The sequence below is a fragment of the Anabas testudineus genome, chromosome 19 (genome assembly GCF_900324465.2).
Source record: "Anabas testudineus chromosome 19, fAnaTes1.2, whole genome shotgun sequence".
NCBI classification, from domain to species: domain Eukaryota; kingdom Metazoa; phylum Chordata; class Actinopteri; order Anabantiformes; family Anabantidae; genus Anabas; species Anabas testudineus.
This window is the reverse complement of record NC_046628.1, coordinates 17,899,776-17,926,128: the sequence shown is the minus strand read 5'-3', so window position 1 is coordinate 17,926,128 and position 26,353 is coordinate 17,899,776. Positions and strand designations below refer to the sequence as shown.

The 26,353-nt window shown below is 42.8% G+C and overlaps 2 protein-coding genes across 4 annotated transcripts; both read left to right on the top strand.

Moving 5' to 3' along the window:
• Window positions 1-4,782: 4,782 nt before the first annotated feature.
• On the top strand, window positions 4,783-14,835 carry LOC113156299 (collagen alpha-4(VI) chain-like). 2 transcript variants are annotated; one of them, XM_026351355.1, is made up of 14 exons: window positions 4,783-4,886; window positions 5,230-5,262; window positions 6,032-6,181; window positions 6,644-6,763; window positions 7,817-7,981; window positions 8,421-8,558; window positions 8,977-9,126; window positions 9,359-9,478; window positions 9,883-10,047; window positions 10,412-10,549; window positions 10,641-10,949; window positions 11,043-11,327; window positions 14,067-14,150; window positions 14,270-14,835. In XM_026351355.1, exons 1-14 carry the CDS (start codon window positions 4,844-4,846, stop codon window positions 14,275-14,277), a joined length of 1,908 nt encoding a protein of 635 aa, XP_026207140.1. In that variant the 5' UTR covers window positions 4,783-4,843; the 3' UTR covers window positions 14,278-14,835. The 2 variants fall into 2 exon arrangements, with proteins under 2 accessions (XP_026207140.1, XP_026207139.1); XM_026351354.1 differs by having other exon boundaries at window positions 14,067-14,835.
• A 4,803-nt stretch (window positions 14,836-19,638) lies between these two features.
• On the top strand, window positions 19,639-26,286 carry LOC113156301 (phytanoyl-CoA hydroxylase-interacting protein-like). Of its 2 annotated transcripts, none has more exons than XM_026351359.1 (6): window positions 19,639-19,858; window positions 22,538-22,734; window positions 22,911-23,085; window positions 23,432-23,549; window positions 23,655-23,817; window positions 24,116-26,286. In XM_026351359.1, exons 1-6 carry the CDS (start codon window positions 19,804-19,806, stop codon window positions 24,488-24,490), a joined length of 1,083 nt encoding a protein of 360 aa, XP_026207144.1. In that variant the 5' UTR covers window positions 19,639-19,803; the 3' UTR covers window positions 24,491-26,286. The 2 variants fall into 2 exon arrangements, with proteins under 2 accessions (XP_026207144.1, XP_026207143.1); XM_026351358.1 differs by having other exon boundaries at window positions 23,637-23,817.
• The last annotated feature ends 67 nt before the right edge of the window (window positions 26,287-26,353 follow it).

The following is a 26,353-nucleotide window of genomic DNA, read 5'->3' as shown; positions in this document are numbered from 1 at the left end:
TCTAAAACAAGTGGGGCAGTGGACACCCCAGGATAATGTCCATGACTGTCTTCTTCTGTTTTCATTCAAATTGTGCCCTAAATGCTAATTTCTTTAATTCAAGCCATTTAGCTCAGTAAAGGTTTTAAATGAAGGTTCAGCCTCATCTATCGATCATGAGACACGTGAAATTAGCCAGACCTTTAGGGTCTGCAGCGGCTGCGGTCAGGTGTATCCCGGGGGCCAGGGTACCGGACATTGAAGGCAATCTTAGGGCCTTAGGACAGCATAGCTTTTCTAAGATAGTGGTACATGCCGGAGCTAACGATATACGCCTTCGTCAGTCTGAGGTTACCAAGAATAACTTTAAAGAGGTGTTTAAATTAGCGAAGGCGATGTCCGAAGTGGTAATCTTCTCTGGCCCCCTCCCAATGAGACGAGGCGACATAACCTACAGCAGGTTATGGTCGCTGAACCGCTGGATGTCCAGGTGGTGCTCCGAAAACAACGTGGGCTTCATAGATAATTGGAGTACCTTTGAGGGCAAACCTGGCCTGTTAGGGCGGGACGGTGTCCATCCCACTCGGAAGGTGCTGCTCTCATTTCTTGCAGTATAGCTCATAGTCTAAGATCAGGCCTAGCTAGTCGCTGACTACCCAGAGTCCAGGCCAGGGAGCAGACAAACAGGCTAAACCAAGTGTCTGCTAGCTGCACAGAGTCGTCACTCAGGGTTCAACATATTGAGACTGTGTCTGTTCCTCGAGCTAAACAAAAAGCTAGAAAAACCCAGAAAGTATGTTTTAATAATTTAATTAACATACAGACCTCAAATTCAGAGCACACTGATTGTGCAGCCAGCACCTCTGATCTGAAGTTAGGATTGTTAAATATTAGATCTCTTACATCTAAAGCTCTTACTGTTAAAGAAACTATCACAGATCAGGAGTTTGATATACTCTGTTTAACAGAAACCTGGATTAAACAGGACGAGTATGTAGCTTTAAATGAAGCAACTCCTCCTGGATACAGCTACATTCACCAGCCTCGTCTGACTGGTAGAGGAGGAGGTGTCGCAGTTATTTATAATGATAAACTGACTATCGTACAAAAGCATGTACACAAATTTAAAGCTTTTGAATGTCTTTATAGTAACATAACAAGTATAGATACAAATATAAAGTCTGCTCAGCCGATCCCGCTAATTATCATTTACAGACCCCCAGGGCCCTACTCTGAATTTCTTTGTCAATTTGCAGATTTCCTTTCTAACCTACCTGTTTCTGTAGACAAAGCGTTAATTGCTGGAGATTTTAATATTCACTTTGAGAATCCAGAAGACCCTCTGAGAACAGCATTTATGTCCATATTGGACTCGCTAGGAGTAGATCAGTGTGTAGTAGGACCCACTCATAAAGCGGGTCACACCTTAGATTTAATAATATCATTCGGTTTAAGTATAAGAAATTTACTTACGCTCCCACTGTCTGAAGTTATCTCAGACCACTATCTTGTTTCAACTACAGTGTGTCATATTAACAATGTATACTCAGCGCCGCGCTATCGCATTAAACGTACATTTACATCAACTACCGCACAGACCTTTATTAGTAATCTTCCAGAGTTATCAACTTTGATTGGATCACCGTCTGACACCACAGAACTAGACCAGGCGACTGAATATCTAGAGTCGTCATTACGTTATACCTTAGATAATGCAGCTCCAGTTAAAAGAAAAATCATCAGAGATAAGAAACTTGCTCCCTGGTATAACGATGACACGCGTGTCTTAAAACAGACTACTCGAAAGTTAGAACGTAAATGGCGCCAAACTAAATTGTTAGTATTTCAGATAGCGTGGAAGGAGAGCATCCTGAACTATAAAAAAGCTCTTAGTGCAGCTAGATCAACGTATCTCTTCACTCTTATAGAAAATAACAAAAATAACCCTAGATTTTTATTTAATACAGTAGCCAAATTAACTAGAAAGAAAACCACTGCAGATATCTCCACAACAACGTTGAGCAGTAGTGAGGACTTCATGAACTTTTTCAATAACAAAATTGTAAATATAAGGCAGAAAATTGAAGCTTTAAAACCAGACAATTTAGTTGACGCAGGTGACGAGCTAACCTCAGCAGATCAGTACCTAGATTACTTTACTCCTCTTGAAGAGAATGAACTAATTTCACTCATCTCTTCTGCAAAATCTTCAACCTGTACATTAGACCCTATACCGACACACTTTCTAAAACAGATAGTGCCAGAAATAATAGAACCCCTGCTGACAATCATAAATTCCTCACTCAGCTGTGGGTATGTCCCAAAGTGTTTTAAATTAGCAGTTATTAAACCGCTAATCAAGAAACCTGATCTCGACCCTTGTCAGCTGTCCAATTACAGGCCGATATCAAACCTCCCCTTTATCTCAAAGATTCTCGAAAAGATAGTAGCTGGGCAGCTATCCTCGTATCTTCATAGAAATAACATACATGAACTCTATCAGTCAGGATTTAGGCCTCATCACAGCACAGAGACGGCACTTGTTAAAGTAGTAAATGACCTCCTATTGGCCTCTGATCAGGGTAGTGTCTCTATGCTTGTGCTACTCGATCTCAGTGCAGCTTTCGACACCATTGACCATAGTATTCTCCTTCACAGACTAGAAAATGTTGTTGGAATTAAGGGAACGGCCCTCTCCTGGCTTAGGTCCTATTTGACTGATCGTTATCAGTATGTAGATCTAAATGGCGATTACTCCACATGCTCTCCAGTGGAGTTTGGTGTTCCACAGGGTTCAGTTTTAGGCCCCCTGCTTTTTTCCCTCTACATGCTTCCTCTGGGCAACATTATCCGTAAACATGGTATTAACTTTCATTGTTATGCTGACGACACACAGTTATATGTTTCATCAAAACCAGATGAGATCAAACTGCTTAATAAAGTTGAGCAATGTGAAAAGGATATACGAGACTGGATGCTAATTAACTTCCTTCTGCTAAATCCTGATAAGACAGAAGTACTAGTTATAGGATCATCTGCAGCTAGAAGCAAGATGTTAGACCACACCGTAACTCTAGATGGCCTTTCCGTTACATCTAGTGCAACAGTCAAAGACCTTGGTGTGATTCTAGATTCCAGTCTTTCATTTGAAGCTCATGTAGATAATATCACCAGGACAGCTTGCTTTCACCTCAGAAATATTGCCAAGATAAGGAATATTTTGTCACTAAATGATGCAGAAAAATTAGTCCATGCTTTCATCACCTCTAGGTTGGACTACTGTAATGCCTTACTGTCTGGCTGTTCAACCAGGTGCATAAACAAGTTTCAGTTAGTTCAGAATGCAGCAGCGAGAGTCCTCACTCGAACCAGAAGATACGATCACATCACGCCTATCTTATCTACACTTCACTGGCTCCCCGTGAAATTTCGCATTGATTTTAAAATACTACTTTTGACATTTAAAGCATTAAATGGTCTTGCGCCACAGTATCTAAGTGAACTGCTAGTGTGTTATGATCCACCACGCCTGCTTCGATCAGAGGATGCTGGCTACCTGTCAGTGCCTCGTATCCTAAAAACTACAGCTGGGGGCAGAGCTTTTTCTTACAAAGCCCCAAAGTTATGGAATAGCCTTCCAAATAGCGTTCGGGACTCAGACACAGTCTCAGTGTTTAAGTCTAGGCTGAAAACCTACCTATTTAGTCAAGCATTTGAGTAAATAGATCTGGGAAGGACTCATGGACGTAGAGCATTATGGTGAACTGGTATGTTTAGATGCTGTCTTCCCAACTCTCACTGATCACTCGGGTTTGTTGATGGTGAAGTGTTCGGTTGCTCTACATCCCAGTGCGCCCTCATGTCTGTGTTTCCTTCTGAACCCACCCTTTTAGTTAGGCTGTCATAATTAGTCCTGCCGGAGTCCCTGCTGCACTACACTAAATATACATTCACCTCAAACTTTATCTGACTGTGAATACAACTAACTGCAATCTCTCCTCTTCTCTCTCTTTCTCTACTTCTCTATTTCCCTCTTCCTGTCTCTCTGTCGAGCTACACGTCATTCCACCCTTTGCCCTCTGGACCTGTCTGACTCGTCCTGATGCCCAACTTCTGGCTGGAGATCTCGTCGCCTGGATCCACCGTTTGCCCTTTGGGATGCGTTTGGAGACTGGATTGGTCACAAGCTACTATGATGTCGGTCCCGGCCTCGGCGGACGTCGGAAGCTGTTTCTTGGAGGTCTCGACTCAACGCTCGATAGTCAAGGAATGGAACAAGTCTGCCTGCAATAACTAACTGGACTCCATATTAACTTAAAATACTTTAACTGTTATACTGGACTGCTGCCTACACAGCATGTAATCACCCATATGAGGATGGGTTCCCTGTTGAGTCTGGTTCCTCTCAAGGTTTCTTCCTGTTGCCTTCTCAGGGAGTTTTTCCTTGCCACTGTCGCCCTCGGCTTGCTCATCAGGGACAATCAGATTATTATGACTCATACACATTCACTGTTCATGTACTGTTCTTTGGTTGTGTAAAGCTGCTTTGTGACAATGTCAATTGTAAAAAGCGCGCTACAAATAAAATTGAACTGAATTGAATTGAATCTAGAATCTTAATCACATTGGGCCTCACAGACACTAAACCCAGCTCTAGTGCTAATGTAATGTGTGCAGTACATGTGCACTGTGATGGAGCATGTCAGAGGAGGAAATCTCACACTCTGATCTGCTGTTTGGTGATATCAGTTCTGAGAAGCTGGTGTATTTGTCTGATGGGGAGATAAACAAAGAAGAGGGAACAGAGCAGTTCTCTGGTGGGTGAGAGCTGACACGTCTGACAGAGTTCTGCATCTACCTGGACATGGATCACCTGCTGGTGGTGTTGGTGCTGCTGTGGAGCTCAGGTAGGATTCTGCTTAAATGATGGAGGCTCACATCACTTTTAATCACTTGGCTTAGAATCCTCCGCTGTTCTCCTTTGTACCTTCTCTGTCACCTGTGAAGTCGAGTTGTACGTTTTTATTGAGATTTGTTCTTATTGCAAACAACAGAAATCTTCTCCTATGATCATGTTTAGTTGATTGTGGCATCACATTTTATATTTGTAGTTCACTTGGTTTTTTGATCTGTTTTCTTAAACTTGTTGATTTACCAGCGTTAGTCACTGGTTCCAGATGAAGGTTCAAACGTCAGTTTGTGTTTTTATTCTGTTTTTAATTGAGGTTTCTTTTCCGTTTTTGTCGTCAGGACTCCAGGCTGAAGAAACACACAACTCAATTAGTAAGGAGTACAAAATATTAAATATATATATTTAAAAAATATATAAGAGATGATTGAAATGAGAAAGTAACCTGCAATCAGCTAAAGTAAAGTATTACAACATTAATTACTGTGATCTTGGTAGAATGTTATAAAGTACAGCTCAGTGTCTTAGTGTGAGTTATGTAAGATGAATAACTAAACATTTTCTCTTGTACGTCTTTGACTTTTATCAAGTTTTCCTGTTGGTTAACCACATCGAGGCTCAGCCTGGGAACCACTAAATCTTTACACTGATCAGCTGCTGTCATCAAAGCAGCAGCCTGATGATTCTGCTGCAGGTCCACACTGAAGGTGTCATAGCCAAATGTTTCTCCTGTTACTATTCTTAATTAATCTGTTTCACTAAGTTTCCAAAGAGTTGCTCCTAGTTACAACATCAACAAGATCAACTCATCAAACGTTTTTAGAACATTTTCCCCATAAAGATAAGGCTGGATCGTAAAGATAAAAGTTTCTCACGAATCTTCTCAGAAGAGAAAGTTAATACACTTAAGAGTGTCTTAAGCAGAGGACAGAAACACCAGTGACAACAGAGCTGAAATGAAAGGTGCTGACAGCCCAGGAGAAACCAAAGGACACTTCAACATGTGGAGCCACGAGTCAAACCATCCACAGCGTGATACGTGGAAGACTGGCTCCTCCTCCTGACAGCAACCCTCAGCTAGTTAGAGTATGTGGTTTAGTAGGTTTGGCCTCCTTCAATCCCACAATCCTCTGTTTTCTCCAGGAGCTCAGTGTGAAACCACAAACAAGGCTGATATCGTTGTGTTGGTGGACGGCTCTGGGAGCATCAGCCAGGAAGGCTTTGAAACCATCCAGATCTTTATCGCTGACATAGTCAACGCCTTTGATATCGGCCCAGACAGATTCCAGATTGGTAATAGTTTCACTACCGCTAACTGCTGTGTGTTTGTCTTCATGTTAAATTCATTTCATTTAGTTATTAAAGAATGATTTTTAATTTCTTAACTTAAATTCTTTTAATCATGAGCAGATAAAGAAAACTGGTCAAGAGCAACTGACACAAATATACCTCACATTAAGTGTTGGGGCAATGATGACAACTCTAACAATACAATTACTTTTTTGCATTACTGACATTATCTTTAGGCAGGTATTTGGTTACAGGGGACTGACCCAGATTATTTGACCACAACAAAAGTTGACACTGCTGGAGTCACAAACACATGTGGAACTGCTCTGTGTTTGCAGGAGACAAGTTGTACTTGTGTAGCAGTCAGTCACTCCTATAGCTCTCAGGCACTTGGAATATTGGATGTGAACATTGGAATTCTTCCATTTTTTAATTACAGAGAACAATATGACGTCTTCTTTACAGGTCTGACTCAGTTCAGTAACGACCCAAGGACCGAGTGGAACCTGAACACCCATCAGACAAAACAATCCCTGCTGGACGCCATAGACAAGCTGCAGAAAGTACAAGGAGGTACCTTCACAGGTAATAAAAAGGTCCAGTCCACACTGGGTTCACCACGTGAGGGAATGTGGCTCCAGTTGATCTGGCTCTGAAATGGAAGCCATTTAAATATATGGGTCTATCTGCGCTGAAGACTGAAGCTGTTAGTGATCAGTATTATGTCAATCACCAAATCATTGTGGTGTAGGGATTTATTCTCCCTGGTAATGTTTACAAAAAGCAATCTGGTTCCATGGGTGGGGACCACAGTGTGCTGATCCCTGACTCCACAGACTAACCCTGGATTCAATGATTAAAACAGCAGAGCAGCTAATCATATTAATCATGTAGCAGAGGATGCTAACTAGGTCCTGAAACACAGCAGGTGCATTTATGGAATGAAACCACTTTACCAAATATCGATAATGGCCACTAGGGGTGTTAACGGCCATCTTCCACTCATGTCCCTCTCCTAATCTGACCAGATCGTAGGGATGGGATTAGTCTAACATGTTGAAAACAATTGGCCTCTTGAAAAGCAAATACAGAGTCTGTTAGTGGACTAGTCTGCCTGCTTTTTATAGGGATGCCATTTGTCCCATGGTAGTAAATACAGAGAACAGGGTTTTATTTATTTACCCACAAATATTAACCCTGGGGAGGGAACAACCCCACAAACAGGTTGATAGTAAGTCATGGTATAGACGACATTAAGATACACAGCATGCTGGGACAAAAAATGAGATTTAAAAAGGTGTGAAAAACCAAACGGTAGAGAAAAGCAGATACATCATGACCTGCAGTCATTACTTTTCTATAAGAAAAATATCTTTGGTGCAACTCTTCTCTGGGATTTGTACATATAAAGATCCAGAAAACAGGTACCGCAGACCCTCTCACACTAGATACAACCTTTGCCCTTCCAAGTCTTGACACTCCTAAACAACTGAACTTGTATAATTACTACTCCCACTGTGAGCGCTCGGGCCACACTTCATTTCTGTGGGACTGTTGCACCACATATTCTGTAGTGTCTTTGAGAGCTACCAGATACTTGATGTGTGTTACCATACTTTGCTTTCTGTTCTATCACAGGACGTGCTCTAAGACACATCCTCAATAACAACTTTAAACCTAATGTGGGAATGCGTGCAGACTCCAAGAAAATCGCTGTTCTGATCACCGACGGAGAGCCCAATGATAACATCACCCTCCCCTTACAGAATCTGAAAGACGCTGGCGTTGAGCTCTACATTATTGGTGAGTTTGAATGTGAGCATGAGCTGTGAAACTAGGAAGCACGAGAAAAGCAAATACAGTCCAATAACCACAAAGAGAGATGAAGAGGTTTAAATACAGACAGGAAGTGCAAAGATAGAGTAAAAGCATGAAACGCTAAGAATCACCTCCTGTGATCAGTAGAATTTAGACATCTTCAAAACGGGTCCAAATTTGATAAGATGCAAATCTGCATCACAAGTAGAGCTGTAATGAGAGTGTCAAGTTTTCACATTTGAGATTCAGACTCTGATTTATAATGTTAGATGTTTGAACTAGTGTGTCATGCCAGCCTTTATGTGACCAGGAGGATGTTAACACAAAGACCAGCACTAGTTTTCAAATACAGAAAGAAAGTCTGTCTGAGAGCAAGGACCAGGAAACTATTTCACAATTAATATTAACACATTTCTCTTCTCAGGTGTGAGGGACGCCCACAACAGTAAGCTGATGGCCATTGTTGATCAGTTTCATGCATACTATGTGAGGGACTTTGTATATCTTCTGGACATTGTCAACAACATCATCGTCAAACTTTGTAACAGTGCTGTCGGCTTAGGTAAGTGCAGCTTTGGATAGCGTTAGGTTTAGTAACACAACTATCTATCTATCCATGTGCCTAACCTGAACCAAGCTGATCTTGTTCTTCAGTGTAACCACACTGTGATAGTTCAACTATTATACCTGTGTTTATGATAGTTTCCATGACACAGGTCAGGTAGGTAGACAGGGATAAACAACCGCTGAGGTTTGGAATGATAATAAACATCACAGGAACATGCAACATGACTGGACTGTGAGTGTACAGCTCTTTCCTGCCTTAGTGAACAACTTTAGAACTTGCTTTTCATTCACCTGTTCATTCATAACCAATAAACACCTGAACATGTGGAGCTGAGAGTGATGTGTGAATGACCGGCTCCACCTCCTAGTATGTTTGGCCCACGTCTATTTCACAATCCTCCATTTTGTTGCAGGAGCTCAGTGTGAAACCAAACACAAGGTGGATATGGTTGTGTTGGTCGACGGATCTGGAAGCATCCGCAGAGATGACTTTGAAACCATCAAGTTCCTAATCATTCGCATAGTTGACGCCTTCATCATCGGCCCAGACAGAGTCCAGATTGGTACCACCTTTATTACTACTCTGTGTTTGCTCTTATGTCAAATCAAATCCATTTAGTTATTAAACGCTGTAATTGTCCTTTAAACATTTTTTAATTCTGAGACATTTCTTCATGTTTTTAAACATCTTTTCACAGATCAACAACACTTTGTGATTTTCTACAAATATATGCATTCTCACTTCTACTGATATCAGTTCTTAGTGTTTTACACATCGCTGTGTGTTTTCTGCAGGTCTGACTCAGTTCGGTACCCACCCAAGGACCGAGTGGAACCTTAACACCCATCGGACCAAACAATCCCTGCTGGAGGCCATAGACAAACTGAAGCAAGTAGGAGGAGGCACATACACAGGTATTAAACAACATGTTATCCAGGCTACAGCGAGGCTGTGGAACCACAGGCTCCACTTGATCTGGTCCTGAAATGGGAACCAGTTTGAAGCCAACAGTGGAGGTGGATGAAGCTTATTGACCGATGCTCCAGAGCTCAGTCAGACAGTTTCTTTGTACAGAGATCAAACTCAAACAACTGAATTTGTACCGTTACTACATTGCTACTACTCCCATTGTAGTGGACATGTTAGACACACTAATACTTTGTGCTTCATATATTGTCAGTATCATGTTTACTACATACTATAACAATGATATGACCCTGTGGTTTATGGACAACTGCTCTACCGACTGATTCACAGCTGTCATCTTGTTTCAGAGAGTTACCAGAACAAATTCTTCTTGTTATTATTCTTATTACAGGACGTGCTCTGAAACATATCCTTCATAAAAACTTCAAACCTAATGTGGGAATGCGTGCAGACTCCCACAAAATTGCTGTCTTGATCACTGGTGGAGAGGCTCAAGACAACGTCACCTTCCCCTTACAGAACCAGAAAGACAACGGCATTGAGGTCTTCATCATCGGTGATTCACTTTGTCAGTTTAAATAACATTAAAGTTTTAGAGAAGGTTCTAAACTGAGGACGAGCTCTGAAATGATCTGAAACTACAACAATGACCTAAATATAATCTACTTTGTGTTATTCACAAATGTCCATGTTGGTGTTTCACTGACCTCGCAACTGAGCCTTTCACCCAGTGGGAGCTAGAAGTGGTTCCATCCCCTCCACATATCTCAACACAGAGATAGAAGACAGAAAGACAGTCAAGCTGAAATCAGTGGCTTAATACTGTAAAACCATGAGGGATGGGCCATCAGTTCAGGTTTAGATTAGGTACCAGGAAAACACAATTTTTTACCATAATATTAACACATTTCTCTTTTCAGGTGTTAAGGATGCTCACAGGAGTCAGCTGATGGCCACTACTGACAAATCCCACATATACTATGCCTGGGATTTCAGATTTCTTCTGTACGTCGCAAACAACATCACCATCAGCATTTGTAACAGTGCTACAAGCAGAGGTAGGCACCGAGTCGATCCAACAAGCCTCTGCTCTGTTTTTTGTGTGATGGGCCACAGGCTGAATGTGGTGTCTTCTCTCTGTCTGTCCAGACTCTGTCAGACTGGTCAATGGAACCAGTCTGTGTTCAGGCAGACTGGAGGTCAAGTCGAACCAGTCTAACCAGTGGTCCTCCGTGTGTGAAGCTGACTTTGACCAGCAGGATGCTGAGGTGGTCTGTAGGGAGCTCGGATGTGGGGCTCCTTCAGTCCTCCTGAGGGGACTCTATGGACAGGTGGAGGCTCAGATGTGGACCAGACAGTTCCAGTGTGGAGGCCATGAGTCTGCTCTTCTGAACTGTAGACGTTCAGACTCAACAACGACCTGCTCACCTGGCAGAGCTGTTGGACTCACCTGCTCAGGTAGAGAAGGAGCTGCAGCTCTGATTTGGTTCATTTCTGTTGTAATTAAATCAACGCTTTTGTTTTACTGAGGATTCTGTCATTCGTGTTCAGAGCCTATGAGGTTGATGGGAGGAGACAGTCGTTGTGCAGGAACACTGGAGGTGAAACACCGGGGGATGTGGAGGCCAGCGAATCACACTGTGTGGAGTCTAAAAGATGCTCAGGGGGTCTGCAGAGAGCTGGGCTGTGGCTTTGCTGTGTCAACAGAAAAACGAAAGAATTTTTCAGCCAGATCTGTTTGGTGGATCAGTCCTGACTGTTTTCAGTCTGGATTTGTGATGAGGGAATGTGTATCATCAGGTTCCTCTCTCTTCACCCTGGAAATCATCTGTTCAAGTAAGTCTGTTAGTAACTTTATCAATGTTTGCTGATAATGGGCCACAATAGTCATTATACTGTGTATTCCATTCCATTCAGTTCAATTCAATTTTATTTATATAGCTTCAAATCACAACAGACGTTATGTCAAGGCTCTTTACAGGGTTTAAGGTTTATATGAAATAGAACTGTAGACAGAATTATATAGAAAACCCAACAACCCCACTGAGCAGCACCAGGAGACAGTGGAGAGGAAAAATTCCTTTAGAGGAAGAAACCTCAGCAGAACCAGGATCAGGGTGGGCGGCTATCTGCCTCGACCGATTGGGGTGAGTGGAAAGAGGAGAGAGACAAGAACAACAGGCAACAAAAACAACAACAAGCAGCAAAAACATTGGGCAGGGTGGTAGGACCAGTAACTGGATTCTGGAGATATACAGCTCCAAGGAGGAGGATACCTTGGAGCTAGCTTACTGTGTGTACCAGGACATTAGTATGATGCTGATATTGTTCCCTAAGGTAAGTGAAGTGGAGAAAAAGCACTGCACCAACCCACACCTACCTGAAGAGCAAGACCACCGACCAATACCTTTTGTTTGACTCACATCATCCTGTCACAAACCTGTGACCCGAGACCACACAGCAGGTGAGAATGGACTAAACAAAAGATTTGATTAACAATATAACTGTGCAATGCATGAGTCACTGAGTTCAGCAGCTGAACGGAGATGTTGTCAGGTGAGTATGGTGGTCTAGAAGAGGAGACAGAGTTAAGACGGTTCTGGGATGGATCTTAGGGTAGGATCTTGGTAGGGTGGTGATCCGGAAGGAATTGTTGCTGGTGACCAGTGAGTCTGGCTTGGAGTTTCCAAGATGGCTGGTAGCTGAAAGGAGCATGTCGAGACTGGGAGCAGTGAGGTGAATGACTGAATGGAACAGGCACGAGCACAATAAAGTTAGTGCTCAAACACAATATCAGAATCCAGTAATCCAAAAATCCAGCAGAGCAGAGTGAGTCTGAAGGTAAATGTTGGATTGTATATCTCTCAGGAAGAACTGAGACTATCTGGCAGAGTTAGGAGACAAACGGACCTGCTTCTAAAGGGAGGAAGTAGAACAGGTGTGGACAATGAGCAATCGGAGAGTCATAAGGCAGGGAGGAGGAAAACAGGAAATGGACCAAATAAGGACAGACAGGGAGGAGGAGCTGGAACTGTGACACATCCACTAAAAGAGGACTCTGAACCATCTGACAGGCATCTGAAGACAGCCCTAAACGTCAGAACGTACCTGTGTACCTTCATCTAAAGGACAAAGGACTGAGAAGACCAGTGGTTTGGGGGGGGAGCCTTGCATGTGCCAGACTGAAGAAGCTTCAGATTCAACTTCCAGATAACATTAATTAGAATAAATATGTTTTACTCAACTACTATATGTAATAGATGATGTATATTAGACGAACACTGTGTTCTAATTGTTATGGTTGTCCACTCACCTGCTCTGATTTCATGGTGTAATTAACACACGTTGATCATCGTCCTATTGGGTGTTTTATTTCAGCCCGTTTCTTGTCAACCATGATTACTTTTGTTGTTTTGTAGATTTTGTTTTATCCAAATCTCTTTCCCGAAACAACCTCCTCGATGTCAATCAGTCTGGCTTCGAGAGTGGTCACTCCACAGAAACAGCACTTCTGACTGTTGTAGAATCCCTACGGGTGGCTAAAGCTGCAGGTAAATCTTCTGTCCTTATTCTATTAGACCTATCTGCCGCCTTTGACACTGTGAACCATCAGATTCTTATGACTACATTCTACAACTTCGGCAACTCTGGATCAGCTCTAGCCTGGCCTCAGTTCTCCAAAAATGATGATCCAAAGTCAGCAGCACGCCTCGTTTTCAATCAACCAAAAAGGTCTCATGTCACACCGCTCTTCAGATCTTTGCACTGGCTTCCTGTGGCTCCAAGGATCAAGTTCAAAGCTCTGTCTCTTGCCTACAGAGTGGTTAACTCCACAGCTCCATCTTATCTTAGTTCAATCATTCAGGTCTACATCCCCTCCCGTCCACTGCGCTCAACCAGTGAACGTCGTCTGGTGGTACCAGCACCACACAGTCGACACCAAGGAAAACTGTTCAGCTCAGTGATCCCACGATGGTGGAATGAGCTGCTAAACTCTGCACGCTCAGCCACCTCACTTGAATATTTAAAAAACTGCTGAAAACTTCATCATCCTTCATCATCTTCCATTGAACTTAAAAAAACTACTCTCCTGTACTTGCTTCTCATGAAACAGAAACACTTTTTTAACAGCACTTCGCTTTGATGTTTTTCTCCTTGACTAAGATTTTTTGCCTTGTTCTTAACTTGTAAGTCGCTTTGAATAAAAGCGTCTGATAAAAGACTAAATGTATGAAAAGTATTGAAACCCAATACTTTTGAAGGCGAGTATTAGGATATTATAATAACCCTGGTCTCACATCTAAACAGCAGTGGACTTTAATCTCTGTTCACAGACCTCCTGTCTCTCACTATCTCAGGTAAAATGAAGCTGAGAGTCCAACTCCGTCACTGAAATGTCTCTTTGACTTTTGTTACTAAAAATCATGATCAACGGTCTGATTAACAACCAAATCAGCTGCTACAAGTTAAACTGACTGGGGTCATTTTAGGGGATTTACTGTAACATCAGTCCCTGTTAGGTCCTGCTGAATAAAGTCTTGTGATCTTATGTGATGATTGAATGTGTTTCATCAGATCCAGTAGTTTTCATCATCAGACTGGTCGTCCTGCTGCTCAGTCTGCTGCTGTTCATCACCGTCATCTGCTTCGTTCATAAAGGTATCGTACACATCTCTGTTGAACAGGAGACCGAAGTGAAGCAGTTCTCAAATTTACCGTGAAGAGAGAAGTGATGCAGAAACTTCTCTCTTGATGTATGTGCTGCCCTGTCTCCACAGACCATTAGAGGGCAGAAGCCGGACCCACAGCAAAACCTCAAGCTGGATTATTACAACAACTGTGTCTGTTTGAGGAACGGGCGTCGGGTGAGGAAGGATCTCCAAAGATCTCAGATGGATTTTTCAGATGCTACAAGACTGTTGGCTAAGGCTTTGATATTTGTATATTCTTCATGTCCCCTGTGAAGTACTACTGAAATCCTGCTACAGGACAAAACGGACTGTTCTGCACCTTATGTCAAGTGCTAGTGCAGGAGGTCCAGTGATTCTGGAGCTTGGGGTCAGGGATTACGTTTGTCATTTGATTAACCTTAACCACATTTTCATAACTTTTATTGAGTGTTTCTTGCCTAACCAAAACTACACCTAAACACAGACACTTATTAAGAAGCCAGAGGGACCAGAAACCAGAACATATGTTGATAAAGGATAAGTTCTAGGGGGATGGGAGGCACCAGTGTCTGGAGCAGACCTGCTGACCTGCACAGAGGATGTTGTTGGATGGTAGAAGGAACACTTTAAAACCAGTGTTGATGAAGATTTGACCGACTTCAGTTCTGTTAGAACCGTGGAACTAACATCTTGTCTGGTATCAATTCCTGACTAGCATTCAGAAAGAGACATTTCATTTTGACTGAGCAACAGCCGTTCTAGGAAGTCAACAATATGTTTTACGGCATTTTAACTTGTTACCATGCAGCATTTGAACCGATTGTAAGATACTGAAATAGTTAAATAGCTAACAGATACTGAATGGAAACGGTCTGAGTGTATTTATGAACTGTTAGCAGGAAACATGTCTGTAACTTCTGATACTGATCCTGTTTTGTTGTAAAATCTTTGAAGTGACACAGCTTGTCATTTTATCTGTACTATAATAAGAGCTGGTAAAGGCACCGTTATACCCTCAGCATGATAACTCACTGTATACCCAGTAAATATTAAAGCTCACATTAACTCATCTCCACAGACCTTCATGGTTTAATCTGCGATATTATATATTATAGTAAATGCAAATTACATTTCACAACAATCAATTGCTGATTTGCAATACATGCAAATAGGAAGGCATAAACAGCCTGAGAAGTATTTTCAAAGCTAAATCTTGCTTTGCTCCTCAGAAATTTCTCTCTCTCTCCTTTGACCCTCACTGTCACATCTATCATCTACATCTCTGACACGACTAAGACTCAAAACTAAAATCAAAATAAAAAGAATGTGTCTACAGCAACAAAAGAATGAAGTAAAAGCAACTGTAATGTGTTTGAGGGCAACATTTACACCTATAATATAAATTATATTCATTTCTTACAGTTTCAGATCTAAATGTTGCAGATGTCTGTGAACCCAACATTAGTTATCGTTTACTGTGCTGGAGTTCTGTATTATACACTAAGTATTTTTAATACTTACATACTACAGCTAAGTTTATTGGACCTGATCAGCTTCATAAATCTAGCATATGTTTTTCACAGTTTCACAATTCAATGACACCTGCAGATATCCAGCAAAGATCTGAACACAGAAATTGATGGAGAGGACTGTGGAGGATCAGAACCAGACAGGTACTCCGATCCAAATAATCAGACTGATGTCAAGGATCTGATCCTGGTCCTGGTGGACAAGAGGTAAAAAAGCAACCAGCCAGTTACTGCCGTTAATGTTGGCTCAGTAGTCCCGTTTCTGTTGTGGGCAGATTCCCATGATAAACAAATGGTGGAGTGCAACCTGTAAGATTTTCCAGGTCTTGCTACTGGATTGTAAATATTCCAGACATTGACTTAACTTTTCCAAGTTAGCTGGCGACCACACCCCTGATGTGATGGGGAATATGAAAGTGTTCAATAGCTGCGTTCATGAGATTGTGAGGATTGATCCATTTGCCTTGGACAAGCTGAGCCAGACAACTGTTGGGTTGCCTTTACGCTCCATTGTCTCCTGGACTAGCTGGTTGAGGACTTTGAGGTGTTCCACATCCTGAGATGTTTCTTAGTTAATGTGTCATAACACTTGTAATGTAAGTCGTCATCCTCGTCACCAGAAGTAAAAAGAAGAGCCTCCCAACCAATGTGACAGTGGTATTAGTTGGGAAATGGCTCATTTCACGGGATCCATTTCCCTTTAGCATTAAACACCCCTCAGTTGTTTTCCAGAATGATAGGATGATGCCTCTTGTCCATACCCTCATGAGGAGTAGCATCAGCCATTTCTTGTATGTTTTATAAGATATAACATTTGGTTCTGGGGCAGATGTCTTGGACATAAATAACTAATTCATCAGGGTATTTTGAGTCACTTGTAAACTGGACAAACTGCACAACTTGTTCTAATAATGTATGATGTTAGGTCAAAAATCAGCCCCTTTGCTCAGCAGTAACCTGCAACGTCTGTACAACAGTTGGCTCTGACAAGGAGCACACAGAGTTCCAAGTCCAGATCCAGGGGGAGGTTATTGTACAAGTACAATGAAACTGAATGAAATCCTAAAAGTAAAAATGACAAATACCATCTTAAAAACTAATAAAAGGCTAAAGTTCTACAATACAGCATACACAAAATATCATCCTGCATTTATGGTACAGCTCCCTATATTAAATATACCAACTGAGCAGCAGTAACAGCTTGACATATCGCACACTGTAGTTTTTAGCAGTGTTCAGTGAGGTAAAACTGTTTTTAATCTATTTGTCCTTGTTTTTAGAGTCCCGTATCTCCTGCCTAGTGGCTACAGCTCAAACAAAGATGACCAGGGAAAGATGGGTCTTTAAGTATTATCTAGGCTTTTTGTGGAAGCTGGTGTTCAATAGGAACAAGGAGAGAGCAGCTGTTGATCTTCTCCCTGGAGCGCTTTTCTGTCTGTGCAGCTGTCAGAGAGTGCTTCTCAGAGAGGCTGTTTCTGTGTCACTGTTTCAGAGGAGTCTGAGGACGGTCTCTGCTGGGCCTTCTTAACCTGTGCTGCAGTGGTAGTGCTCCATGTAAGGTGCCCCTCAATGACGCTCTCCACACTGTCCCCACTAATGAACAGGGGCTGAATGTCTGTTTTGTTCCTCCTGTAGTCCACTGTGAACTCTTTGGTCTTTGCTCTGATGTTGAGGACCAAGTTGTTATCCCTACACCACCCAGAGAGCCTCTCCACTTTGTCCTGGTCTTCTTTGAACTTAATGATGGCATTGCTGGGGTGAGAGGGGCTGCAGTCATGTGTGGACAGGATGATGCTAAAGTTGAGGGCTGAAGAAATCTGGGTGCCCACCCTGAAGTATGTACCGTACCATGTACCATCAGTTATACTGTCAATATAGGAAAACTCGATGAAATGTTAAGATAAGTTACACGATTAGTTCATTCATTCAATACCAAACCACCCTTTGAGCAAAACTTAAAGGGATCGGTGTTGACCCCTCATTTGTTTGAATACCTAACAGAAAGACCACTGTTTGTCCGGCTGGGGAACTGCATCTCTGGTAAAGTCATCAGTACAGGTGTTTCCACAAATCAGGATGCAAGTGGGCAACCGGTGCAAGTGCAGTGGGAGAGAATGACTGACTTCCATTTATGGCAGAAGAGAAACATATAAGCTGAGGTCCAGTCAAAGGTCAAGGGCTGTGGAACCTGGATCACATCCGACCAAAGTCACTGTCACTTGGACATATACTGTATGTAGCTGTGTTGAAATACTTGACCCCCAAAGCACTCAGGAATATCCGATGATTGTGTACAGTAGCCATTTGTCATAGTTTCATGTTACATACTGTATATATTGTTGAGAAGCTGGGTGCTTCACGGCACTAATACTAGCTGCTCCAGAGAAACACCAACCCTAGTGATGAGTGCTGCTGTGCTGGTTGTGAAGGGAGCTGCTCTTACTGGTTTGGTGTTCCAGCCATAAAAACAGCAACAGATACAGTTACAGACGAGAAACAAGCTTGAGTGACGTTTTTAATCTGTTCACATCACTTCATGGAGGACTGGTTGCACAGCCTGCCCCGGTAGTCAACCACTGTTTTCCTGTTTATGGTCTGTGGTCCAGCTGGGCCCACCTCCTTTTTTTACAAGCTGGCCAATCAGAGCGTGCGGGGAAGAGCTCCAGCAAGCGTTTCACTCTCAAGGCCAGAGAAGTTGTTGCATAACGACACAGTATAATATGAATTTGCACTTTTAACTTGAAATGATATCTTGTCTCAGTGAACCCCAGAATAAAGTCTAAACCCTAAATCAAGCATAACATGGCCACGTTAAGTGTAACCAACCAGAATAACCAATCATCCCTTCATGATCACAACATCCAGCAATGCTAATTTTTTATGTTGGATCTGTTTTTGCCATTTACACAGAAAGGAAAAAAAGTGCAGAATAAACCAACACAAATGTCAAACGAACCTCAACAGGACTGTTACACTCAATAAGGGACCTCACAAGTATAGGTGTACAAACGCATGAGTGTATCCTGATCTCGTTAATCTTCTTATGTAAGAACTCATTCAATTCACTTTCCAGCCCAGTCTGTAATCCTGCTCCTGACTTTACACTAATCCACATGGTGACGTCGCTCTGCTCTCTGCAATGTTTTTCTAAGGGAAACTGGAAAGTCCTCCGTGATAAAATGAAATGATGTAACGTTAAGGTGGAAAAACAAATATCGTAGAAAAAAGAATAAATGAAATACTCGATATAGAATTCAATTTGGCTGCGGGTCAGTTCATCCGATCTGAAATATCTTAAAAATTATTAGATGGATTGTAATAAAATTATCATAAAAATCATTCAAACATCTGTGTTGTTTTCAAACCCAACAAATGTGGTGATCAGACGTTCACATGAGACTTTAACAGCACCTGAACACAATAAGAGAAGTTTACTGTAGCTTTAAGTAAAAGATCAATTTATCAAACAAATTAAAGGGAGCACATGACTGCCGCTGCATTCAAAGGACAACAGAACCTCAGTACACAGGTGAACAAAGGCTGGAGGTCTGGTTGGTTTAGCTACAGAGACAGACGAAACCAAAAACTTACCTGGATCATGGTCTGCAGCTAAGTTCCTGACCTGGAACACGAAGACCGCAGACAGAAGGCGGGGCAGGAAGAGACACGAGGTCCATACCTGAGCGCACAGTCAAACAAACAGCAGCTACCATCACAACCTGCTCATGCAATGCAGGTGAGTAGGTGGGCGGAGCAGGCCAGGACAGGTAGAAATGGAGGGAAAACAGAACAAAGGAACTGGGAGGGGCTGAGTGAGTGTGACCAGGCAAGCAAAAATGAGGAGGCTGAGGATTAACGTGACCAGGCAGGAGAAAAACAGGGGCGAGCAGGACTGTGACAGAATCCCCGTTCTGTCATCAAAGCCAGTTTGCAGGGACGGGTCGGGATTAGATCTAGAAAAACATTCATTACTGGTGGTTTGAAGTTCCCCAGTCTGTCTCTCTCTCCTTGATCGTCCCATGACGTCACTGCAGCAGCAGACTGAACGAAAACCCACCGCAGCACTTGGAGCTGTTCGTCTGTGACACTGAGGATTTACATCTCATCTCAAACATGATGGATCCTCCTCTGAGCAGCCTGAGGAGTCTGCAGCTGTGTGACCAGGAAGGTCAGTGTGTGTTTCCCGTCACACTGTGGTGACTTCACCTCCTGTTTTTGACTTTCATCTGTCTGTTCTGTGCACTGGTGTCAAATCATTTTTACTGTCGTCTGTAAACATTTTCAAACTCATGATATGGACCGGGTCAGAAGTAGAAGAACCAAAGCACAGTTTGAAACGACTATACACACTTTACTAACAGCACACAAGTACTGTCAGCTAAATATACTTCAAGTATCAAAAGGAAAAGTACTAGTTGTACAGTAAAATGTCGGGAGACTTTATCAGATTATAAAACTGAAAAAGTGAGTGTTAAAACATTTTAACTTAACGTGGATTTAACTCTTTGTACCAAAAAGTACCAAAAATAATACCTAAATACAGTAATTAAATAAAAGTACCTCCACCTGTGTGAGCAGCGTGATTCACTGTGCACTTAGTTGTAGTGCGATTCATCCATGCGATTATTTAACTGCAAACAGCTGCAATTCAATTAAATAAATATGTAAAAGTGTGTGTGTGAATGTTACAGCCTGTTCTCTGGCTCTATAGTAAAGAGATGACAGCATGTTTACGTGCAGCTGTATGACTTTCATTGTGCAGTGTCAGCAGTTCAGCTTCAGAGAGGTTTCTTAAAGTTCAATAAAATGGACGAAGAGATGAAAGTTTACTGTTGCTCACACAATAGAAATGTTCCTGAATAGCCCTTAAAATCACGGGGTGTCGTGTTAAATAAGGTTGAACTGAGGCATTCAGGGGAACCAGAGGGAGGAGGAAACGAGATGCTCTGCTGCTCCTGTTGTTCAGATGAAACCTGCTGCGAAGAGATTCACACAACTCATCTTTATTTCTAAGCCCTTTAAAACAGCGTTGGCTGAGCAAAGTGCTGTACACAGCTAGTCAAGAGAAAAAACAAGCGATTAAGACAATACTTAAAATAATGAACCGTGAATAAAATGACAATAAAAAGAGGAGAATAAAAGAAAGGAACAAACACAGAGTCTTCATGCTGAATTAAAAGCCAGGAAATAAAAATGAGTCTTCAAGTAAGTTTTAAAAATGCACAATTAAAAACAGTCTTCCTCCTTGACTTCGGTACCGTCAGGAGAAGCTGTCAGCTGACCTGAGGGACCGGGAATGAGCATAAGGAATGAGTAGCTCAGCAAGATCAGTGGGGGCAAGATCTGCAGACACAGCTCTTCTGAGGAAGAAACTGAAACTTTGTCCCAGCGTGACTTAGACAGGGTCACAGCCCAGTGTCTTCATGTAGTATTTCAATGTGAGTTCATCCGTTACACCTTCCCAGTGTCAATAATCCAGATTTGAACACTGCAGTAACCAAAGTTGCATTCAATGACGCACGGTTTCCCCAGTGCACCATGTGTTGCTACAGAAACGATTTGTGCATTAAATGACTTCAAAATGTTGAGTCATCTTTTCATCTTAAATGAGGTGGTGTAAAAGGAGAACATAGCAAGGAGGAAAAGTAGTGACTGTCAGTGGATGATGAAGAGAGATTACCATCAGGATCAGATGTCGTCAGCTGCTTTTGTCTCGTACAGAGGGAAACAGGATTAGAGCTTACAGAAAGAGTTGAGCATCAGATTTCCTGCAGTCGGGAAACTTCCAGAAGAGGAGAACAAACAATAAAGAAGCTTTAGAACACGATAAAGTTTCTGTGTTAGTGAATTAAACGGCAGCAACATGTTTGAAAACTTCCAGCGTCCGTGTTCGACACAGAGACTGACGTCTGGCTTCTTTACTCTGATTTGAACGACACTAACAGAACAGAGCGAGCTGCGTCGTCAGACAGGAAGATGAACTGTTAATAAGTTATTAATGAAGCTCTCGTCGCTTCATCGGCCTGTGAACGAATCTTCAAGTTAATCACAGTTGGTTCACAGAGCAGGTCTCCGGGCGTCTCGGCTGTTTTCTGTTCTGTTCTTTGTGAAGTTTGGCAGCAGCTCAGGCCGATGGATCTCCAGATGACTGTGGCTAATTACCTTCCCATGGTGAAAGAATAGATGCTTCACCTCCTCCATTCACTGACAGGATGGAGCGAAGAGGAGGAGGGAGGAAGGGCAACAGGAACTCTGTCGCAAGACAGCACAAGAAGAATTTAGATGTTAGAGTTTAGTAGAATTAGAAGAAAGTTACACATTCAGTACAGGTAGTATTAAAAGTAGATTCAGAACGGGGTCAGGGTTTTAATGAATTAGTGTAGCAGCTACAACAGAAAAGTCCCAGGACAAACTTTAGAAAACCTCCCCGCTGGTTACACCACCCAGACTGAAAGCGGCTGGAGACTCTGTCCTCAACAGGCTCCTTGTTCAGCCTGAAGCTTTGTGTCCTCCGAGTCCAGTTCTGAAAAGACACAGAACACAAGGACGGAGGGATGAAGAGAGAGAGAGAGGATGAGATGAATCGGAGGAGGATAAACGAGTTACACTCATTATAAAACATTTAATGTCGTACACACGTTTGGTTCATCAAGAAACAAACTACTGGTTCATATGTAAATGTAATTATAGCTGTAGACATAGCTACAGAGAGTTCACAAACCTCCACACATGATTTATTTTGGCTTATATCTCAATTGCATTGCTGCAGTGACACATGTGCACATGACCTCCACGGTCCACGTACGCGAGTGTAAAGCCGTTTTAAAAAAAGGGAATTCTTTTCCAGGCTCAGAGTCTGCAGACAGCAGCTTCAGGGACGTCCAGGACCTGCCGGTTCCTCAGCAGATCCAGATCAGTAACATCACCTGTGATTCATTCAAGATCAGCTGGGACATGGACAACAGAGGCGGAGAGAGGATCACTCACTACTTCATAGATCTCAACAAGAAGGAGAACAAAGACGAGAACCAGTTCAAACACAAGGTTGGTATCTGTGCAGCTCCAGGTCTGATCACATCCAGATCTGACCAACGGATTCTGTCCAGCATAATAAATCCGCGTCTCAACTTCAACCCAGCCTCGAGGTCTGTGTCTAATGTTTACTTTGGATGATAAGAAAATAACCAGACAGATGACAAACGTTTGACTTTGTTTTCCAGGATGTTCCGACTAAACTGGTGGCGAAGGCGGTTCCACTGCCGATGACAGTGAGAGGTCACTGGTTCCTGAGTCCACGCACAGAGTACTCTGTGGCCGTCCAGACAGCCGCCAAACAGCCAGACGGAGAGTACAGCGTTTCTCAGTGGAGCGAGATCATCGAGTTCTGCACTGCAGGTTGAACAGAAAACATCATGACACAGCTGAAGACAACAGTGTTAAACAGTTCATGTGTCTCTGAGCTCAGAAAGAGTCAGGACAGCACAGCAGGTTTGTGGTGAGGAGCAGTGGTCCTCGGTGATTAAAGGCAAAGCAAAGAGCAAACAGGGACAGAAGAGTGGTTATAGTACAGAGTCCAAAACCAGGAAGAATAGAACAGGCGAGGTTCACTGACGAGGGGCAGAGGTAACAATAGGTGGGAGAAACAGAAAAACCCATTTCATGAAAACAATTGGAAATGAATTTGGTTTTACTGCAACATTAAATTAAATTAAATTAAAGTGAATGAAACGTGTGTCTCCAGATTATTCCACCGTCCATCTGAACCAGCTGCTGCAGAAAGCCGAGGTGATCGCCGGCAGGATGCTGCCGTTCACTGTCTTCTACAGAAACCAGCAGAGAGACTACTTCCAACAAGCCAGGTGTGTGGTCCTGCTGCAAAGACTGTAGCTGATGTCCACCGTCTGTCTTCTGCAGGTGTGTTTTAACCCTGTGTGCGCTGTGATCAGCCCCTCTTATCGTTCCAGGGACGCTCAGTGCAGCCGAATGCTGCCGGCAGTCAAAGACGACAGTGGCAGCGATGGTTCTCCCATCAGCGGCAAACTGGAGGGAATTTTCTTCAGCTGCAACACAGAGTTCAACACAGGAAAACCCCCACAGGACTCCCCATATGGACCCTACCGCTTCCAGGTACAACACACCTGAACACACCTGAACACCCCTGAACACACTGTGACATCTAAACACGGGAACTCTTCAATTTATCCATGTTGTTAAACTCAACTCTTATCAAACCGATGAACTGTTGACAGCTGTTCTTCAACTGTACGGTCTGAGTCTGAGTTTCAGCTCATTTGTTAGTGTCCTGGTCACAACTGGACTGTTTTGGTTCACCAGCTGTTCTGAAAGGCCTGTTCCACTGAGACCAGCTGGTGAATGCTGTGGAGCCTTGGACAGATAAACTGTGTACTTCTGTACATCTTCACAGATCCAAGCAGACATTCTCTTCAACCAGAACACCAACATCTACTTTGGGGATTTCTACTGCATGTACACCTCCTACCACTACGTCATCCTGGTCCTGGCTCCTGACGGCTCCAAAGAAGATGTCTTCTGCAAAGGGAGGCTGCCAGAGCTGGATAGATCCAACAACCGCTTCCTGACCTGCACGGAGGACAGCAACGGCGCGTTGTTGTTCCACCACGCTCAGGACGTCATCCTGGAGGTGATCTACACGGAGCCAGTGGATCTGTCTTTGGGAACCGTATCACCCATCAGCGGACACCAGCTCATGAGCCTGTCCACCGTTAATGCCAAGAAAGACCCCAGCTGTAAGACGTGCAACATCAGTGTGGGACGTTAGCACTGAATAAACAGCTCACCTGAAAATAACTAACATGGTTACTGGACAGTCACTAACAATGTACCAGCTACTGCACCTGGGTAGTGATCCCTGTCCAGATAATCCACCTAATTATCAGTTTGTTAAATCATCAGCTGATTCTAGTGTTATATCATTGTCACCTTAAGAATTCACACTTGTTCATTTACAGTATTTTCTGTCTGTATCAGCAGGAGCATCATCGCTCTATGACAGGAAATAGACATGACATTTATTCACAGAGGTCATGGTACGTGCCACATCTCAACATCCTTTCCTTCCTTTCTCACACAGTATTTGGATCATGAACATTTTATTATTTTCATTGTGAACAAGTTGAACGGTGATGCTAGCATTTAGCCCAATTAACATGAAGAATAAATGATTTGCCTCGGTCATTGCAGACAGACGATAGATCCTTGTTTCTACAGCAGATGATGAGGAAAAGAGAAAATAATGACTTTGGTTTTTTATTACTGTGGTGTGTTCAGTGTAAAAGCTTTTAAAAGTGAGAATGAGGACTCCAGGAAAGAGCTTTGGGAGGTTTGATGTAACATGAGTGAAACCTTTGGTCACAAACTATTTGATGTGCTCTGTGTTCATTACTGTAACCATGACAACAATGATCCAGCACATGACAGCGGCCTGACGCACTGACCAGGATGTGGGGTAGGACCTCATTAAACCACATCTTTGGTCCTCGTGACAACCGATAACATCCGAGTTTGGTGCCCTGGTAACTTTTCATTAGAGCTGCACAAAGTTTGAATTGTTCATCTTCACACAGCATCATGTTACATCTCCAGGAGCGACGTGGAACACAACCTGCAGCCTTGTCTAACTCCACATCCTCCGTTCTTCCTTGTCCAGTTTGTTCTGCACGTTCATTATCAGCCAGTCAGAGGTTTTAACAACACGTTGTCACAGAAACTCAGTCACGTCTCCTTCTGTTAATCAGATGAGCTGCTCCCGCTCCGTCTTTTACCTCCTCATCAGCATCTGTGTTTTCTCTGTGACCGACCTCAGCTCACTTTCTCTGGACTGAAAATAAAAACTCTGTTCTGCTACATTGATTGGACAAAACGTCCTGAAGAGACCAGAGGACTGAAGGAAGCTGTGAAGTGGTCTGAGTTTGTGTCATCACAATGAGAAGGGAACAGAGGAATTAACTAAAGAAAACTTCAACGGCTCAAAGACTCACTGAAAGTTGAAAGCCTACATTTAGCATCGACATCGAGACACCAAGTGGGAAGTTTTAGACTGAGACAAAGTCCAATAAGAACGTGTTGAAATGAGGGACGGAAGCTGCAGCCCTGATTCCATGCAGAGCACAAATATAGTGGTTGTGTGGACTTTGAATCTGAATCTATTCACACTGTACAGTGAAGCTTAAGAATGATTTTCTGTGAGCTAACAAACCTTTGTATCTTCATTCACCTTATTCCATTGACGCTGACGCAGCTGTCTGTGTTTCACTGTAGGTGAGCTGCAGCCTGTTATTGACTGTAGCTTAAAAGATAAGAACTTATTTCCAGTAAGTGGGACGGTGGATCCTCTTTGAGTTGAACAATGTTCCAGAAGTGATTTTATAAGTCAGCAGAGAACTCTTTTCAGATCTCATATTAAAGTAATGTCTGCAGGTTTGAGGCTTCACAGTTACAGTCTCGACCTGATTGTGTAACACTTTTAGAAAAAATCATCTTTGCTGTGTGATAAATAAAGAGAAGAAGAAAATCTGATGATCAGTGAACTGACCCTTTACTGACTCAGCTCTGAGAAGCTGCTCATCAGTTGGTGACGAAGACAAAACAAGAAGAGGGAACAGAGCAGTTCTCTAGGGGGTGA